This window comes from Podarcis filfolensis, assembly GCF_964270895.1.
Source record: "Podarcis filfolensis genome assembly, chromosome: 1".
NCBI classification, from domain to species: Eukaryota; Metazoa; Chordata; class Lepidosauria; order Squamata; family Lacertidae; genus Podarcis; species Podarcis filfolensis.
Window position 1 is genome coordinate 80,083,691 of NC_139604.1, and position 20,486 is coordinate 80,104,176.

General features: G+C 39.3%; 1 protein-coding gene across 2 annotated transcripts in view; it reads left to right on the forward strand.

Annotated features, from left to right (window-relative positions):
* PDHX (pyruvate dehydrogenase complex component X) overlaps positions 1 to 15,559 on the forward strand; it is a 46,105-nt gene extending 30,546 nt beyond the window's left edge. For both annotated transcript variants that reach the window (XM_083602580.1, XM_083602581.1), the window contains exons 8-11: positions 3,715 to 3,773; positions 7,949 to 8,107; positions 10,993 to 11,057; positions 14,603 to 15,559. In XM_083602580.1, the coding sequence (XP_083458706.1) occupies positions 3,715 to 3,773; positions 7,949 to 8,107; positions 10,993 to 11,057; positions 14,603 to 14,867 (548 nt within the window). In that variant the 3' untranslated portion in view covers positions 14,868 to 15,559. The remainder of the gene's footprint in view (positions 1 to 3,714; positions 3,774 to 7,948; positions 8,108 to 10,992; positions 11,058 to 14,602) is intronic.
* Positions 15,560 to 20,486: the final 4,927 nt, after the last annotated feature.

Genomic DNA, 20,486 nt, shown 5'->3' on the forward strand with positions numbered 1-20,486 from the left:
TTTTAATTAGCAGCCTTGGACGATGTGAAGGCCAAAAGTCTTCCATTAGAATTCTAAACAGGTACGGTTTATTCATATGGTGATTCTGGTTTTCCAATATAAAACTAACTCTATTGAAGTTTGTGTTTTGTTTTTGAGCTCCCATAATTAGGCGCTTGACAGCATTACAATTGGGGGAAGGGAAAAAGAGATTTCCAGCTTTCAGGTCTCTAGCAAGAGATTTCTGTGGCTTAAATAAGAACATTGCATGGTATTTATATTATTTTTTTCTTACTGCTAGGGTACTTTGTTAGGACAAATAGGAAAGTGATTATGCAGCTTGAGACAGGCATGGGGTCAGTGGAAAAATAAGGTCAATATGAATTGGTGGTAACATTCTTCTATGGTTCTGCAAATTCTCTCCTCCCATCCCCAAATATATGGGGGGTTAAGTTCATAGTAATTTTGTCTGGTTTGAACCTTCCTCAGCTATATTTTTGTAGAACAACTGTGTGTCCCTTTTCTGTTGTTTGTTTAAAGGCTATCTTCCTATTTATTTTCTACACTGCTCTCAGAAAAATATATTTTTTGCTCCACATTATTGATTTAAACAAACTGCTCCTCTCAAAACAAAGAAGGCCAGATACATTTTGAAACATGTTTTAACAATCTAACCTTGTGCATGTCAGCTTGTTTTGAGTTCAGTAGGACTTAACTCCAAGCAAGGTTAGTGTGTATATAGGATTGCAACCTAAGACATAATAAAGTTCACTGTAACCTAATGAAGGATTTTCTACCACAGTTCAGTTGGCTGCTGGTATTATATATAACAGTGTTGTGGTGCTAACTGTAGTCTGCGTTCTTTTATATATATGTATATATCTTTGGAATTTTGAATATTAATCCTGAGTTTGTGCAGATCTAATAGAATTCAGATACCCATTTTTATTAAACTTTCTAAGCAGACCTAAATAGAACCTGAACCAATGAAGGAACTGCCCTGTGGTATCCAAACCAGAAAGGACAAGGGCAGGTTATCGGGGACGATTTGTTTGTTTTTACCTTTATCAAATACGTTAGAATTTTCAGCTATGCAACAGAGTTCCTACCTGTTTTACTTCTATTGTTAAAGCAATTTCATGATTTGCCAGTGCCTTCATCTCAGTAATCTGAACAGGACAAGTCCCCAAGGAACATCACACAATGACATGTTTTGCTTTTACAGTTGAACAGATATGCAAGATAATTCTTTTGATTATTCCATTTCATGCATCATAGAATATCAGACTGAACAATGAGATTTCTATTTTCTGTGTTTTTCTCATTTGGTTGTATTTTTAGACATACAGTAGAACTTTGCATCACAGTAAACCAGTGTGTAATACAGTGGTACCTCGAGTTACATATGCTTCAGGTTACAGACTCCGCTAACCCAGAAATATTACCTCGGGTTAAGAACTTTGCTTCAGGATGAGAACAGAAATCATGTTCCAGTGGTGCGGCAGCAGCAGGAGGCCCCATTAGCTAAAGTGGTGCTTCAGGTTAAGAACAGCTTCAGGTTAAGAACGGACCTCCGAAACGAATTAAGTACTTAACCCGAGGTACCACTGTACTTACACATTGCTGTCATTCACTGGTCTGTGTGTATGTGTGATAAAATTATGGATAATACTTTGTGCTTGTATTGTTACCACAAATGTTTGACTTCAGGTTAGCAAATCTGCGCATGACATTATTCCTCTGCATGATATTATTCCTTCAGTTAAATATAATTATTAACCTGTTTCGTTCTTTTATGCCTTTCCAAAAAATAGTTGCGCGTCAACTGTGTTTTGGTTGGTAGGTAGGTATATGAAATCATTTATGTGCTATGAGCTGTATTCAGCTAAATTGTTGCACTAGCAAATGCCAGCAAAAGGATTCCTGCTAGTACAACAGGACTTGCCTCAGTCTCCTCACCCCATATGCATTCTACACCATGCTCAAATCTTCTCCATGCTCAAACCCCAGAACAGATTTAAGGGACGCACGGTGGGTGGGGGGAGAGAGAACAGGAGAAGGTTCCATCACACAAGAAAAATCCTTGCCCTTAATGGAACCTTAGCCTTAGCTCTACATCATATACAACCCTCTATGTTGTATAGAACCCTTACCACTTTCATCCAGAATGTTGTTATACATTAAGAGCTATATTTTTTGACTAAAACATATAATGAATATTTGGGTTCTGTCCAATGCTGTGCCATCCGATTTGCACAACAGACTTCCACTTGGGCAACTGAACTTCCTCCTACTCCTTTCTTCTCCCTTGTAGCCCTTCACCCTCCCTCAACATCTGCTCTAGAGACATATTTGGGGGGCACATGAGGAAATGCAGGGTAGAGCTCCACATTCACAGTGTTGGGTACAACTCTTAATATTTAAAAATGCTTTCCAAAACTACCTGCATTGATGAAGTAATCTTTAAGCCTTGAGCATACTGGTTTAATATCATGTTTATTTTTAACTTGATTACAGTAAATGATCCTGAAAGCTTGATACAGCAGTATTTATTCTGAATGACTGGCATCTTTCCCCCATTTTCAAGTTCAGCACTACCAAGTTACGTGGTCAATGAACATTTCATTTCAATGAGTCAGTTGGAAACCTTGCCTGCTCGACTTGGATGTACAGCTCTAGTTACCATCTTTTTGATTGTATAACCCAGTGCACTGAATGAGGGTTCCTTCACATATACCCAGCTACATGGAAACACCTTTTCCCATGATATTGCTTGCTGCCACTGGAGACTGTGTGAATTCACTGTGTGAATACCAAAACAACATGGGCAGGACCGAACCTCTGGGTCTTTTGCACCTAATGCTGTCCCGGCAGAATACTGATTGAGTGCAAAATGCTCCTTCAATTGACCCAACTTATGTGGCTGCAGTATTCTTGCAAGCTTCCCTGTGTGAAAAGAAGAGCTGTACTTCTTGTGTGAAAAGATAATAACATCACCTATCTCAACACCGACTTTGGCATTGTGAGCAGTTTGAGATTTAAATGCTAATACTCTGAATAGATATGTTCCCAAGTAAAGATGCTGCATAGCTTAGGGATGAGGATGAAGAGATGATAGTAGAGCGGAGATGAGGAAGTTCCAGCTGTACTTCTGCAAAGGCATCTTGGCCATCATTGCAAATCTCTACATATTTTGTCTTGAATAAGCCTTCCCCCCTTTCTCCTTCATAGGTGGACCAGAGTAGAGGTGTTTTGGTGACTAGTGGTTTTCCATTTCCTGTCTTGTTCTCCATTTCCCCCTTGTATTTACATCTGCTTTTAAAAAGGCATCCAGGTTTATGGGTTGGTCTTGTTTGTTCTTTGCTGTTATCTGCAAAAGAATTGGGGAAAATAAAACATTATTATTGTGGAATGCATTAAAAAAAAAAAGACTTTCCATTCTGGTAGACTCTAGAGGATGCAAGTATTCTGCTTTATATGCTCTCATTTAATAGCATATCATTTCTAAATCGCTGTTTTCCTATAGCAACAGCAGAAATATGTTTTGAGTTTATGGCACTATAAAAACACCCCTACTATGAAGATAAGTAATTAGAACTGTTTTTGACTACACGATTTTCTAAGAGGTCATTCTGTTCTTCTGCTAATGACTAGTATATTAATTGTACAAATTGGGGCAGGTGGACTGTTTATCTTGACACTACGTATCTTAATTTCTTGCTCTCTTTTATACAGATGATATTAAAGTGTCAGTGAATGACTTTATTATCAAAGCAACAGCAGTTACCCTGAAAGTAAGTAACCATTCTTTAGTGATACTTGTAGATTTTCTGTGTTCAATAAAGGTAAGTGCTGTGTTGAGTTAGGCTTAACTGAAGGTTTGGTGCCTTGGAAGTCAGCTCAAAATCAGTTCCCCCTTTCTCTGTTCTTCTGGAATATCTGCTAGCCTCAGAAGTAGTTTCTTAGTCACCATTCAGATAGACATTCTCTTAATGGTGAGATTACAGCTTCTGTGTTGTTGCCATACCAGAGACCATCTAGAGAGCATCCCTCAAACTGGTACCTTTCATATGTTTTAGACTACAGCTCCTATCCCTCCCAGCCAATTTGGCTAGCGGCCTTGCTTCCAGATGGGGGAAGGCTGATCTAAATTCTTCTACACACATGGACTACTGTTGTTTCAAGATTATCTAGTCTTCGGATTAAAATCATCTTTAAGCCTTTGTTACCAATTAGACAGCACTACTGGGAGCAAACTGGTGGAATTTAAGCACATCTTGCCTTGAATATGGTTTGGTATGCCAACTAGTACAGGTGCCTGCACTACCATTAATAACAAAATGGGACAGATTCCCACTCCCCATTCAGATCTTCTTCTGACCAACAGCACCTCTGTCTGATCTGGATTAACCCTCATTATTTTAGCCCACGTCCAATTCATCATTGTATCTGGTTGTGAATGAATAAATGCACCCCCACCACCTGCAGCTGCCAAAAAAAGTACCATATGTTTGAACATGGGTTTATGTTTACATAGCATAAAATGCAAAATTTTCTGACTGCCCTGTTTTCCAGTTCTAGCACAATGCAAAGCAAATCCTGTGTGGACTGCTATCTTGGATAGGATTTGAGAGTGTCATCTTCAATTAAAATTATGTTCCTCATATGTGGGCATCTTCTTCCTTAAGAGGAAGCTAAAATATTTCCCCATTATTCTGGGATTTCCAGTTCACTTGATCTGTATCCGCTCACTGAATTTCTAAGAAAGATGTGCTAGTTTTATTTGGCCTTCATGCAGAAAGCATTATCAGTGAAGGCCCCTTTCTGTTGAATATTTGTGAGTATCTTTTCCAACTCACAAGCTGTCCAGCACACTCCTCTGCGTGCTCCACTCTGCGCAGCATTATTAAGCCTTTTGAGGAGACAATCACTGATGCAATAAACTCACTTCACACCCACGATTCAGGCAGTAAGTTTTAGTGCTGGTTTACAGCTTAATGGTTCAGTACATCAGTAGGGGAGCAGGTGGTGCTGTGGTCTAAACCACTGAGCCTCTTGGGCTTGCTGATTGGAAGATTGGCGGTTCGAATCCCCATGACGGGGTGAGCTCCCATTGCTCTGTCTCAGCTTCTGCCAACCTAGCAGTTCGAAAGCACACCAGTGCAAGTAGATAAATAGGTACCGCTGTGGCAGGAAGGTAAACAATGTTTCCGTGTTCTCTGGCTTCCGTCACAGTGTTCCATTGCGCTAGAAGCGGTTTAGTCATGCTGGTCACATGACCCGGAAAGCTGTCTGTGGACAAACACCAGCTCCCTCGGCCTGAAGCGAGATGAGCACCGCAACCCCATAGTCACCTTTGACTGGACTTAACCGTCCAAAAGTCTTTTACCTTTTTTACATCATTAGCCCATAAATCAGTCACTAGCATGATGCTAGTACGGTTCGCAACTGGAGATGGTTTTCTCCCTCCCTGCAGGGAGAAGAACAGAGCTCTTTCTCCCTGTCTCTTATCTAGGCCCAAAGGCACATTGCTCATGCTTCTGACCTTGAAGCCACCTTCTTCTAGATTGTTTACATTACACTGTGCAGATAAGGAATGACTACTAGTTTCAGTTTCACATATGCCAACACTTTCTTCCTAGGTTTAATATGGAAAGAAAACTGAACATTGAGCTTGATCTTCTTTTACTTTTTTGTCTTTTAACTGAAAATAAACCCTTGCCTGATACTCCTTTTTGGCCCAGCACTAATACCGGCTTGTTGGTTTGTTTATTTGGTATTTTTTTTTTCCTAGCTTGAGTACTGCATAGGTAAAGAGGTTAATATGCAGGCTTATGGTATTTTATACTTCACTAAACTTTTCTATCCTTAAAAGATCACATAGGTATTAGCTATGACCAATTAGCATCTGTCAAAAAGCAGGTCTCCCATGCTGTATTAGTTGCAGCCTTTTAAAATCTCCAACAGCAGCCCTACAGAGGATGCCCTGCAGTAATCCAAATGAGACTTTGCTGAGGGCTGTCGTGTGCTAGCCAAGTCCAGATCCTCTGAGACAGAGCAGCTCATGGTAGAAAGCATTACTGGCTTCCTTTTTTATCCAGGTGCTAAACTAGATCAAAATATTCCTCAACTGGAAACTTTATCTGTCGGCGCTGTCTAGAACAGCCAAACACTTGTCTTCCAGTTGAACCAATTATCAACATCCTTGCCTGGATCCCCCTCAGACTTGGCGCCAGGCAAGACATCTACCAATAGCCTGCTTTATCCAAATTTAGTTTCAGTTTCTTAGCCCATGACATTGAGAGATCTTTTTGTCATTAACTGAGTCTTCCTTTCATCCATGGAAGTAGAAAATAAGCTAATTGGTGTTGATGATGGGGCTGACCTTTAAAACCCTAAACGGCCTCGGTCCTGTATACCTGAAGGAGCGTCTCCACCCCCATTGTTCTATCCGGACACGAGTTCCAGCACCAAGGGCCTTCTGGCAGTTCCCTCCCTGCAAGAAGTGAGGTTACAGGGAACCAGGCAGAGGGCCTTCTCAGTAGTGGCGCCCGCCCTGTGGAACGCCCTGCCATCAGATGTCAAGGAAATAAATAACTATCTGACATTTAGAAGACATCTGAAGGCAGCCCTGTTCAGGGAAGTTTTTAATGACTGATGTTTTAATGTTTTTTTAACCTTCAGTTGGAAGCCGCCCAGAGTGGCTAGGGAAACCCAGCCAGATGGCGGGGTAGAAATAATAATATATTATTATTATTATTATTATTATTATTATTATTATTATTATTATTATTATTATTAAATGTTCCAACTTCAATCCTAGAAGACTTTTCAAAGGGTCGTGTTCCACTTCTTTCAAGCAAGTTTCTATATGTGCGGTGACTTGTGTCTGAAAAGGGAAACTTGCAAATGGCAGCTACTGGGGATACATAAAAACAATACATGAGCCAGGAATGAACAGGCTTTAGGCTTGGGGAATCTACCTTGTGTTTTACTAGAAGCCCCAGATCCTTCAACCAGAGCCTAGAATTGAAGTATTCTGAGTACAGGCATTTGAATATCAGAATTGAACGGCGCTCATAGTCCTTCCACATACATAAAATCCACTGCTGGTGGGAAAAATATTTTTGATTTGCTATTGTTAAACAATTAGGAAGTAGAAATCCTTTCCAATCTACTGCTTTAGGCACACATATGTCTTGCTCAGTCCATTTGTGTGATCAGCATAGGGAAAATTTTACAAGTAGAATTCGTCTTGTACAGGTTTTAAATAAATTAGTTACATTAGCTTGATGGAAGCCATGAATATGGGAACATGAGTAGGGAAAAAATGAGAACATTCTCATACAAAATATCCATTTGTATGCAAAGCAAAAAACAACAACCCCAATCTAATTTTAAAATGTGAAATTTAATTCTGACATTAACAAGTTTCAAATTAGGCAAATTTTGTTTTACATTTAGAGCAGATACTGCTAACAAGGATATGTTGATGTCAGTTTTTCTTTTTTTTAACATTGAACTTGTATTTTCTCCTATGAATCAAGTGGCAACAGAAAATCCATATGTACTTCCTTATGATTGGGGCAGCAGTCACAATTCTTGTTTCCAGGGCATCTGCGAGTTGAGGGTTGATATCCGATGGGATTGGAGTCTGTTAATAATTCACTAGCAGTTCAGAAACCATGTATTTCTTGGCTGCCTGCAGCTGTGCAATTTCCAGTATACTGTACATTCATGCCTTGTGACAAAGTAGGTATACATGGATGCTAGCTAATAAGATAGGTCTATTTTTAGACTCACGTGGCAGATCTTTTGTTATTATTAACCTTGTCTTGCTTAAGGCAAACCTTTCCACATATGTGAATTCCTCCATCACCACACATTCTAAAGGATTTTCCTTTCCTTGGTAATTGGTTATGCCATTATTCTTTTAACAGCTGCGCCTCCCTCTGTTTCCTTCTTCCAGCAAATGCCAGATGTGAATGTGACCTGGGATGGAGAGGGCCCCCGGCAGCAGCAATCTATAGACATCTCTATCGCTGTGGCAACAGACCGAGGTCTCATTACACCAATCATAAAAGATGCTGCAGCCAAGGGAGTTCAGGAAATTGCAGCTTCTGCCAAGGTAGGTATTCCACATACATGGTGGTAATCTTTCGGAGCATAATGGCATTTAGATGTGCAACCAAAGACACGGTGTACCACGGAAAAAACACACTGCTTTAAAGCCGCTTCTCTGTTGGATATGAGACATCTGTGATGATGTCCCATTCCACAGGAATTACTGTGTTTTGCTTTTGGCAGGCATTCAGGGATTTTAAGTGAAATTAAAATCAACAAATACATTTTGTTTCTGGCCTACATTTATTTAAAGTTCCCCAGAGGGAGGCTAATTTTGAGTTCTTTTGTGGAAATTGGGGACTGCACATGCTGTTCCTTTCTTCTTGCGGTAGGTCATCATTATTAATCCCATTCTGCATACAGGAGCCTGATGCTCTGAGATCTAGTCTCGCCTAGGCCATCCTAGTGAGTTCATCAGAATAGTGAAATTTGTATCGGACTCTTTATGATTTGCCTTTCAGTCTTTTAGCCACTGTGCTGCACCAGCTTCACAAAAGCTGGCAGTATGGAAAATGGAGGATTTCTTAAGATTAGTTAGAATTGCCATGGAGACCATTAAAACCCTAGCTAGTGCACTAGAGTCCACCTCAGTATGGATGTTGAAATCACCCAGAACTATTGTTCTGGGCTCCTCCAACACCATTCCGCAAATAAGTTTTCATTACCCTTTGAGAGAGAGGTTTAGATGTTTGTGTATTTTAGAAAAAAAACCAATAGGCAAAATATCCTTGTTCCTTGCCCACATTTAGGCCTGTCCTCAACTCTTTGCTTATTGAAGTATTATAAACCACAACAATGAAATGATTTGGAAGATTTTATTTTGCCAGTAATCACCATGGGTTGTAAGTAATAATTCAAAAATCAATTAGAAAGAAGAGTGTGCTTTTCTTTATCTTCCTGCTTGCCAGTTGTAGTAACTGTTACAGTAATTCTGAAAGGATGATCAATGAAGGCAATTTCATCAGAGATGCATTTAAATTTCAATGGAAACATATATATTTTATCTCCAGCAATAAGCAACTAGGCAATGCAATATAGGCCAAGTATAGTCATCCATATCTCAGTTCAGTAACCAATACTGCAATCCTAACCCTACTTATCTGGAAGTCCAATACAATTTAAGAAGTGGAAGAACAGACTCAGAGAAACCTATGCATATCTGTAGTGTTCCTTTTGTTTTTGTGTTTTTGCTGAAAGGAATGTAGACCATTTCATTTTGTTGAACTTTACTCCTTAGCTTCCTGCCACAGGGTTGTGCGATTTTACTTTGTTATTTCTTTGATAAATGTTTGATAGTGTTGTACTCATCTGTAAAACTTTATGCATGTCATCTTAATTCACAAAGAATATTCTAGTTCTACAAAGAGCCACTGCAGCATAATCTTAAATGAAACTATTGCAGATTTCTTCTCCTGTGTTTATGTAAAACCTAACAACTTGTCTCTCATAACTCTAATGTGCAGCAGGAAGTAGGCATCCGTAGTAAGAGGTATTAATCTACAAGTATCTTCTAGGCCAATATATTTCCATAAAGATAATGGATGGATTTCAGAAATCTGAGACTTCCATCTATAACAATAAGCTTTGCTATTAATATCTTTAGCAGAATTCCAATCCCATCTTAAGACTACTGGGGCATTCTTTACTGCCAGATATTTTCAAATAAAAGGTGCATTACCAGCACTGTAGTTATAAACGCTTGTCAAGATTAATATTTTTGCTTTGAACATAAGCATGTATTATCCCTCTCAGTATTGTCATGACCTGAATATATTGAAGGGCTAGGTCTGGTCAATAGAACTGTCCCCTAATGCACTGGGATTCTTATAACAGATGTAACATTGCTTTGGCATAGCTGAGCACAGTATTGGTCTGTAAGGACTTACATATATCACTGTGAATTGACTTTACAGTGTTATCTTTATCACAGCTGAGCTGAATATTCTTCAATTTTAATTTTCTATAATTTCTTCCTGTCTCTCTGGCAACCTCTTGGATACCTTTTATTTCATTCTGCTTTAGTAAACCGAGATAGATTATGTAAGTGGTCTAAGTGATCTTTGAATCTCTGCATTCATTGATGTTTTATATTGAAATTGCCATGGCCATGGTGGCAAGACAGTAAAAACAAATATTTCCCATAATTGTGGGAAATTTCCAGTGACACATGTCTCTCAAATGCATTTGTTGCACCATTACTTTTTAACTGCTATAAATCTGAAAAATTGAAATTCCTCTTCCAATTGTAAATTGTCCGTATCTTGTTTCTGAAAAATGCACTTTCAGACACTGATGTCATGTGTAGATATCTCATGCATCCAAATATGTCATATGAAATCATAGGAAATGGTAATTTTTCATGAGTTTTGTTGCTTCCTAGAAGAAATGATTTGACACTTTGTTAGCTCCACCCATCAGCTGTGAATCATATAACAGGACATACATTTTCCTCTCATTTTTGGTTGGAAAATAGTTGGGTGAAATTTCCTGTCAGCGTTAGAATTAATGGCTACTTACAATGAGATCAGACTATTTCATCTATAAGTTGTAGGCAAGGCAGTGCTGACAGTTGAATAACTAACACAAGCTACACATAACAGAAAATGTTGTCTGAGACTATTCTAAAGCTAATTGAGGGATCACCACAGAAATTTCTCTGCTACCTCCAAATGTATATTCCTACTTTGGAGGCCTATTCCCAGAAGATACAAATTTAAGAGTTTTGCTAACACAAATTACAGCATCTGCTTGAATTTATTGATATTAATTAAACTGAACTATTTATACAAGCAAAATACGTTTAAGAGCATATTTATTTCACAAATACAATTAACTTTGCTAAAAGATATTATTAAATTACTAACATATGTTTGGATTTGATTTCCATAGGCTCTAGCAAAGAAAGCAAGAGATGGAAAATTGCTACCAGAAGAATACCAAGGAGGATCTTTTAGGTATTTCAAATGTATTTTAATTGCTAAAACTTTAGTAGCGTGGAATGAAGTTGTACTCTTGAATACTTGTGCTCCAGAATATTGTTAGTCTGTAAGTGAAGCACTAAACTTGGTTTATCTAGCTTTTTGTAATCTTAGACTGTGTTCAGATGTACCTACAAATAGCACATCTGGCGTACTGCATGAGCTTAGCTTAACTCCTCTCATAACATTCATATTTGTTCAGAATGCATTGCTGATTTTCATTTCACCCTCACTCCATGCTGCGGGAAGCATGACTGTCAGCAGCTCTTCCAAGTTTCACACGGGGGACACTCCCAGGCCTACCTGGAGATGCTGAGATTTGAAACTGGGATTTCCTGAATTCAAAGCAGATATTCTGCCACTGAGCTGCATCCCTTCCCCTTAGCAGCATAGAGTATACAGAGAGAGCAGTGCAATTCCACTGACTCAAAAATATTAAGTACAATCCACTCTCTAGTCATGTGGCTGGTCATGGACAATATTGCACTATAAATCTGTTGTTTTTCCTAGACTCTGGATAATGGTTCCCATCAATGTCTTCAAAATTCATACATAACATGTCAGAGGAGTAATCTCTATAGAATTGTTTCTTGAATGCAAACCTCTAGCTTTATTATGAACAACTGGTGACTCCCAATAATGTTTAGGATGCACTAGTAATGAAGGTACCAGCTAATAGGTAAAGGTACCCCTGCCCGTACGGGCCAGTCGTGTCCGACTCTAGGGTTGCGTGCTCATCTCGCTCTAGAGGCCATGAGCTGGCACCGTCCGAAGACACTTCCGGGTCACGTGGCCAGCGTGACGAAGCTGCTCTGGCGAGCCAGCACCAGCGCAGCACACGGAAACGCCGTTTACCTTCCCGCTATAAAGCGGTACCTATTTATCTACTTGCACTTAAGAGTGCTTTCGAACTGCTAGGTGGGCAGGAGCTGGGACTAAACGACGGGAGCTCACCCCACTGTGGGGATTCGAGCCGCCGACCATGCGATCGGCAAGTCCTAGGCACTGAGGTTTTACCCACAGCGCCACCCGCGTCCCTAATATACCTTGTTTAATTAGGATATAGTTCTGTAAAACACAGCGCCTTTTCTTTTCTTATGAGGGGTTTTCAGATTAGAAAATTACTCCTTGAACATAAACAGGTATTTCATTAAAACTGTTTAAAGGCTAATGGGGACATAGCAGAGCAAGAATATAGACCCTAGTTAGCAGGAAAACTTCAATGTTGAGAGATGTTTCACATAAATTTAAGAATTTCATCATATCTAAATGAGTGTCCTAGAGTTGGCCAGGAGGAATGTCCATTGTTAGCTTATTCCCATGTTGAATAGTGCAATAGAGTGAGTTTAATATTTAATTTAAAAAAAATTGTGGGGTGGGGGTTGGTGTAGCATGCTGCGTAAAGGGTTTCAGAACGCCAGGAAATTACAGCTGTTGAGGCCACAGCCTTAACTGATGCATTATTGAGGCAATATTAATATGCCATGGTATCCTATGCTTTGATTAATTTCACCTTGGATGCTTGACGTTACCCCAGCTTCCAATCTCTTGGCCCATCTGCACTTTGAATTCTGCAAGGCTGAGACCTATTCTGTAACATTCTTGCCTAGCAACAGCAGACTTCTGTACTTCCAGAGGCTAACATTGGCCAGAATGAAGTTGTGTATATGATGCTGAGCAAAGATGATAAACTAAAAAGAGCCTTCTGTTTAGATGGGCCTTCAGGGGTAAATGCTGATTTCCTGTTGGCTTCCATTCCCCTTTCTTGTTTTCTGTTCTGAAGATCTTTGTGAGAAATCCTAGACGGTAGGAATATTGGGTGCATGGAAACCCCATTACAGCTGCTTGGTACAAAGGATACACTTTATTATAATTTCCAGGACCATCCCATGTTCTACAGTGTTTCCCACCCCTGCCCCCCACTAGAATTGTCATGTTCAATTTATGGCAGGGAAGGGTCTTCTTATTTAGCAGGGAGAAGTTGTTGTTAAATCAAAGTTACTGAATACCTGCATAGGCAGCCAGGAAACCTTTTTCTCACTTTACCAGATGTTCCCAGCATTACTTCCACTGCTGTGTAGCAGCCAAGGTTGCTTTCTCTACTCTTGGATTCATTCTGACATTACCTCAGCTGAAGAGACAGGATAAATCACACTGTAGCCAGTGTGTTTTTAAGAATCTATTGCTATGTTTCTCATAATGCTAGTAAGCCAAAGAAGGTAGTTACATCCTAGAGTCTTAAATATTATGAATTTGCAGTAGTTAATATTGATGAACGGGTTCAAAGTTTGTTTGGAAATTGGTTGGTTGTATTTCTGCATCCATGCCTATTACAGAATCTATTTAAGAGACTCCATGCCGTAGGACAAAGCTTTCCTCCAAAAGTCCACTATCACGACTCCATGGCCTATTTTCAGCTAACAGTGCAACCCTACACATTTCTGCTCCAAAGTACGCCCCACTGAGTTAGCTGAATTTAAACCAGCCCCAGCACACTGCTACTGTCTCAGCCAGTGATGACAAATGAGAGCGAGAGAGAGAAAGGTGCCTGGTGGCAAATGATGAGATGGGGAAAAACTTGAGGGGGTATGACTCTCTGTATATAGTTTTCAGACTGAAGTTAACAACAAAAAACACAAAAAACTGTCATTTAAATTCGACTCAGTGTTGATCCAGAGTAGATTCCAATGTATAGTTAGCAAAGTAACAACTTAAACATGTTGCAGGATTCCTAAAAAATAGACCAAAGGCAATTGTATTTCATCCAGCAGAGCTTTGCTGCTACTAAAGGCAAATAAGCAGAATGGTCACAAATCCAATACATTCAGGATTGGTAATGTCCATAAGAAACCCAGTTGCAGCAGATTTAAACTTACAGTAACTTATAATTAGTCTAAAAATTTAACACTAAGCATACTATGTACAGAACACTACACCAGAAGGAAAAGAGATAGAAAGAGAAAGTGAAACTCAGGCTCTTTCTGGCCTTACTTTTATAGTCAGCATGACCTTGATTGAAGAGATAAGACAACCAGTTTAAGCCATCTCTACTCAGCTTCTCTGAAGGTATAACCCAAACATCACGAACCTTCTTTCACACAGAGAGGCTTCCAGAACCCTCTTGAATTAAGTAGAATAGGAAAGATCTCTACACTTCAGATCAATACTTTCCGCACTAAGAAATGCAGACTGACAAAAACAACCCCAACTAGTCTCCTTTTAGTTCATCACATACTAACAAAATCAAACTGATACTAATACTAAAGTTATATTAATATAGGAAAATGGTGTATTTCTTTGTGTGTGGTTTTTATTCATCCTTATTCTTTATTCTAAACCTTTGGTTTTAATTCATTAAGTTAAATTTCTAACTCCATATGTTTATGGAGATACATATACTTTCTTCTGTGTCTAAATGAATCCTTAGTAATTTCCTAAATATGTTTTCAAAGTGCCTTCTTCATACTTATCCTTCCCCCCAATATTTGTTTGTCTGTCTTCTTTTTCCCTTCCACCAATAGCATTTCAAATCTAGGCATGTTTGGCATCAGTAGCTTCATTGCTGTCATAAACCCTCCACAAGCTTGTATCTTAGCTGTGGGACGAACTCGGACAGAACTCGCAGTTGCGGTGGATGACGAAGGGAATGAGAAGCTTCAGCAGCATCAGTTGATGACAGTAACGCTATCAAGTGATGGCCGAGTAGTAGACGATGAACTAGCTTCACAATTTCTGGAGAGACTTAAAAGCAATTTGGAGAATCCATTTCGCCTTGCCTTGAGCTAAAATGGTCAAGATTTGGTCCTCTGCTTGGCAATATAGGGGACTGAACTGCAAAAGGAGATGAAAGAAAACCAGGTACAAAAGATAGGAAGATAAATGCTTAGTGAGACATGGACAATTAAACAGCTTATTTATTTGAACTGGCTTGAAACACTTTCAAAGATTTCCAGATCTTGGTTTTTATATGCTAAATACTGTTATTGAACATGCTGAATTTATCAAACTGTTTAAGCAATTGCACAACAGGGTGGCTATATCAGATGTGGATATCTTCAATATGCCTGAATGCATAGATCTGGGTGAAAAGTAGTAAAAGAGAACAAAACCATCGTTTCTTTCTTCTTCTTTTTTCAGACTGAAAAAAGTTGAAAACATTTTCAAATACCATTTTCAGTCTAGCAGATTGTCGGTGTCAGTTATGCAGCTGTTTAATAGAGAAAGAGAGTGTTCCCATTAAAACTAGGATTCACCCATGTGAACCTGGACTTTTTGTTGGGAATTCTTTGTATTGGTTCTCTGCTTACTGTATATGTAATGGTATGATAGTTTTGAGAAGTTAAGAGTAATAGTGAGTCAAGTCTAAAGTGTAAAACAGATATAAATGGGGGAAATGTGTATAAATATTTATAACAATGTAATGCCCAGTGCTGACCTCAGAAGAACAAATTGCATTAAAAACACAACAGATATTAAGTGCTCCTGTTCCTGTTGAGTTCTCTGTGTTGTCTACCTGTAGTTTCTTGATCATCTTTATAATTCCAGTCACTGACTAAAATCCTGCCCACAAGCATATTTTTTTCTGGAAAAAAAGGTGTCAGAATAGTCAAGCTGCAAGCCCACCAGTAGCCCCTCCTAGTCTGAGAACCATTGTTTCAGATCATAGGCCACATCATTGCCCTTCTCTCTAGCAATCTGTTTATGGAAATTTAGCAAACTTAAGAGTCTTCTGACATAACCATGAAGACTCTATGCCTATATATGGAGTAGATCATACTTTCTGTCAGCAAAGCAGGTAGCATTGGATACCAGCCTTTATCTTCACATTAAATAGTATATAACAGTGCGAATTACAGCTTCTTGCTGACCTTTAGCTCAAAATTAACTTAAACAGAATGGGTTTGTCCATATGAGTGAGGCACCATTACCATGCCTCTGAGGCCCGTTCTGAATTACAGCCCTATTATACATGTGGCCACCACATCAGTATAGGATATTAGGCCAAGCACAACATTAGATATGTTGAAGTTCAAAGTGACAAGTCCTCACATCCTAAACTATTAATTGAAACCACATTCACTTGGAATCAAGAGGGCATCTTCTAAATGCAAGTGCTCAGTCCTGCATTGCAAATTAGGAACTTGGAACAAACACACACAGCTTAAAATTGCCACTTTTTTCAAAACAAAGATATACATAATATGCTGAGCGGCATTCTTGGACTGAATATCTGTTTACTTGATGTTCTTGGTGATTTGAGCTATGTGCTATTTTCCCATCAGATATACATTATGTGTAATTAAATTGGCCACTGCACCATCAGGTTTAACGGTTCTGATAAATGGCATGATATTGTAGGTGCAACTTTGTATAAGTGTGTATGTTTCATAGTTACCCATGACATTGAACAAATGGGGATTCCAGTCCAGCTTTTCTATGTTTTTCAGACTAGTGGCAATTCCACCCCTCACCCCCCCCCCATCAAGAGAATGATTAAAAGGGTGTTCCTTTCTATCTGGACTTTGATCAAATTTTGCCTCCAAGCTGGCCAAACGTAAGAAGATTCCTTAGGTCCTTAAAGATGTCTTGCTTTGAGGAAACTCTTCTAGCTTCTATAGATGAGTTGAATTAAGAAGATCTCCCAAGTTTGACTGGAGAAATCTTGAAAGAGTTCCACCAGCTCAGAATGCAAAGATGAACTATTCAGAAAAATACAGGCATTATCTTGCTGTAGGACAAAGCTTTCTCCCAAAAGCACAACTCATAGATGAGGGTCCCTAAAACCTTTAGCCCACAAGCTTTTGCAGGGCTACCTTTTCCATGCCACCAAGCAGGAATTAATGGACTGCAGGAAGAAACTACTGGCTCCATTTGGTTTGAATTCAGAACAAATATTTCCTCACTTAAAATATTAAGGTATGAGACACTGCATATATGTTTTTTATTATTAAAGTTGCATCCAACTTTCATCTTAAATAAAATGTCTGCTTCATTGGTTCTTTGTAAAAAAAAAAAAAATTCCAGTGGTGCTACTGTTGACAGAAGCAACAACAAAACTGGTGGAGGAGAAAAGCAGAGTTCGGTTTGTGTGTGTGTGTGTGTGTGTGTGTGTGTGTGTGTGTGTGTGTTTTGCATGGAACATTGAAACATATTTCAACAAACTGTTTGATAGTAGGAGAATACTTTCAAGGAAGAATAACATGCTTACTAGGTAAAGCTCCCCAGTTTGGCTTCTGTTGCCTTTCCCCCCCCCCCCAGCACACCATCTAAAATTAATTTCTAACCCTGTTAATATGACTACCCATTTTCCTTTGTTCCTGTTCTCCACCTACCAAAGAACCTGTGTGTTTTGCCTAAGGATGGAGAAAGAACTGAGTAACAACTGATGGTTTTACTTCTAGAGGTGAAGAATCTGCCATTACGCGTTGCTTTTTCCCAGGAAACCTTCCTGATACCTGCATAGCACAGCCACATTAGAAGGTCTGCTACCTCTTCCCACAGTCTACCTTAAGACTCTTACCAGAGGCAAACACAGCTGGCTTGAACACCAGACAAGATATGTGCGTTTTTTCCTCCCCACCCTTGCTTTTTCTTTACCACCTTGTCTGATGAACAGTTCCGGAGAACTCAGAAGCTTGCACACTATTGCAAGACATTTTGGTTGGCCTAATAAAAACAATATCTGAGAGTGGATTTCAGGGTGCTTGTTTTTTATGTGGGAATTATATACAAATGCTTTCATGTTTGAAATTTATATTGTGCTTGGCATTGTTTTATGAAACATAATGCACCCTTCCTAACCTAATTAGTCCTTGATTGTGTTTCCATCTTCTGTCCTTTTTATTTACACACACACATAAATTTGTTGGACATGAACTCAACTTAAGTGCATGTTTCAAGAACAACACAGGGCTAGAAAATGGATGCTCTTTTTTCATTATCGCATAACAGGCTTGATTCTTGCATCTCTCACTCTTCAGAAGCACGATGGAGAAGGGACAGTTGGCTGTTGGGAGTAATGGATAAATGGTGTTAGTAAGTGGGCTCCTAGAGCAGGCGTAGGCAAACTCGGCCCTCCAGATGTTTTGAGGCTACAATTCCCATCATCCCTGACCACTAGTCTTGTTAGCTAGGGATGGTGGGAGTTGTAGTCCCAAAACATCTGGAGGGCCGAGTTTACCTATGCCTGTCCTAGAGTTTCTAGCTTCCATCTTCATATCTGCTAAAAATTTGAGTCTGATGAAAAATTGTGGAGAAGTCAAAAGTTTGCTCATAACTTTGTGACAAGTTGGATGGTCCCATCAAAGAAAAAACTTTTTTGTTGTTTTGTGGAATCCCTCCAACACATAAAATGCAGAAACAGAGCTAGCTATTTTTGTCTAATTTTCTGTGAAAGTGTACCTTGATCTGTTGACCTCCTTTCATGTTTCTTTAAAGGCAAGACATATTTTTAAACAAACAAAAAAGATTTTTTTAAGAAGTTTTCACTCACAATGTCATTAGAAGCTTGTAACTTGTATCATTGTGCTTCAGTTAGTTGTGCATGAGGGAAGGAGGTAGAGAATAGTGTGCCCAGGAAATTGGGACACCACACAGTACCCAGAGCGCAGCTGGACGTCATATCAAGTGAGGACTCTCATGTTTGCGCTTTGAATACATCTCGGGCTGTAGATCTTACGAACATGCCTTACCTGAACTTAATCCATCTAAAATGTCACATTTTGAAATAAAAATGCTCTGCATTCATAAAATTATCACAGTGGGGTGTGGATTGAGATAGAACCTTTCTTCCTGCTGTGCTAACATTTTTTTTATTCCTCTCACAAGTAAACACAGAAAATTTATCTCGCAAGTGAAGTCTAAAGCAGTGCAGTCCATTCTCCCACCTCATTCTGTTGATTGTGTAGACCAGCCCTGAGTTGCAATCAAATATATGCATTACTGTGTTAATCAGAGGATGTGCCATCACAATGACTACAGTTCTTGAAGAAAGCTGATTAAGCAATGAATCTCACCAGGTAGCTTTGGACAAGTTGCTGTAATGAGGTCATTGTAAGATGAATGTGAGCTGTGTAGATAAATGCAAATGTTCAGCACATAAAGATAAGTTCCGGAAATGATGTTATCCATGGTTCATGGGTGGGGAGGGAGCTGCTGGGAGAAAAATAAACCAAAAAGGGTATTTTTTGTTGTTACTTAAGTCTTCTTCTGAATTTCTGAATAGATTTCCACTTTTTTGCTAATTAATACAAATTCCAGGATTGGGCATTCATCAACAAAAAGTGTGCTAATTTCATTTCCTGGTTGATGTTCAGAGAAGGCACCAGTTCCACCTAACAGGACAGTGCATTGCTATATCCTCTGTAAAGAGCAGATCACTAGTCTTGAAGACAAATTCTATTTGAAATGTTCCATGTTGTTGATTGGCTTTTAACTAGCTAAATATGTATGCTACAAAACCACACTGCAGTTGCTACTTTGAAAGAATGTACAGTCATACCTTGGTTTTTGAACTGAATGCGTTCTGGAAATCCGTCTGACTTCCAAAACGTTCGGAAACCAAGGCGTGGCTTCCGATTGGCTCCTGATTGTGCAGGCGTGCTGGAAACAATAGCGGAAACCACATCAGACGTTCAGCTTCCAAAAGAACGTTCAAAAACCGGAACACTCACTTCCGTGTTTCGATTGTTCGGAAGCCAAAATGTATGAGTACCAAGGCATTTGACAACCAAGGTACAACTGTAAAAGGACAGGATCATTGGTGTAAGAAGATGTTGGTTATCACTCAGCTGTCACTCACTATTAGAAAGACATCTTCTAATAGTGGTAGAAGGTAAAGGTAAAGGGACCCCTGACTGTTAAGTCCAGTTGCAAACAACTCTGGGGTTGCAGTGCTCTACTTTTGCCTTTATTGAGTTTTGCAAGAAAATGCCCTATTGGAACACACTCATAACTTTATAAAAATAAATAAATTCAAGGTTCATTTGGCATTGTGGAAAATAACAAGACAAAAATTTGAGGCGCTGGCTTAACTGAGCACACCTGTTCCAGTTACTTGTGGTTCCTACTGTCAGAAGAAATAAGAGTAGAAAGTACACTCTCAACCTTTAATCAGAGGGGCAGGGAAAGAGAACCAAGAGATCTGTCACCTTCAGGGCACTAAGCTCTTTAGGAGTCCTGAGTTCTAAAAGCCTGTACTGCTTTAGTCACAGTCTAGATCAGGGATTGTGTCTACTATGAAACTAATGAATCTTAAACCTCAGGGCCCCTAATCCCAGAGGGGTCCCAGAAATGACTTTAGTTCACATTGATTAAAATTTTGGGATCTGTCTTGGACACATGGTGGGTTCTATGTAAACCACTTAGAAGTCTACATCCAATAAAGCAGTTTGAAAGTTTTGTTAA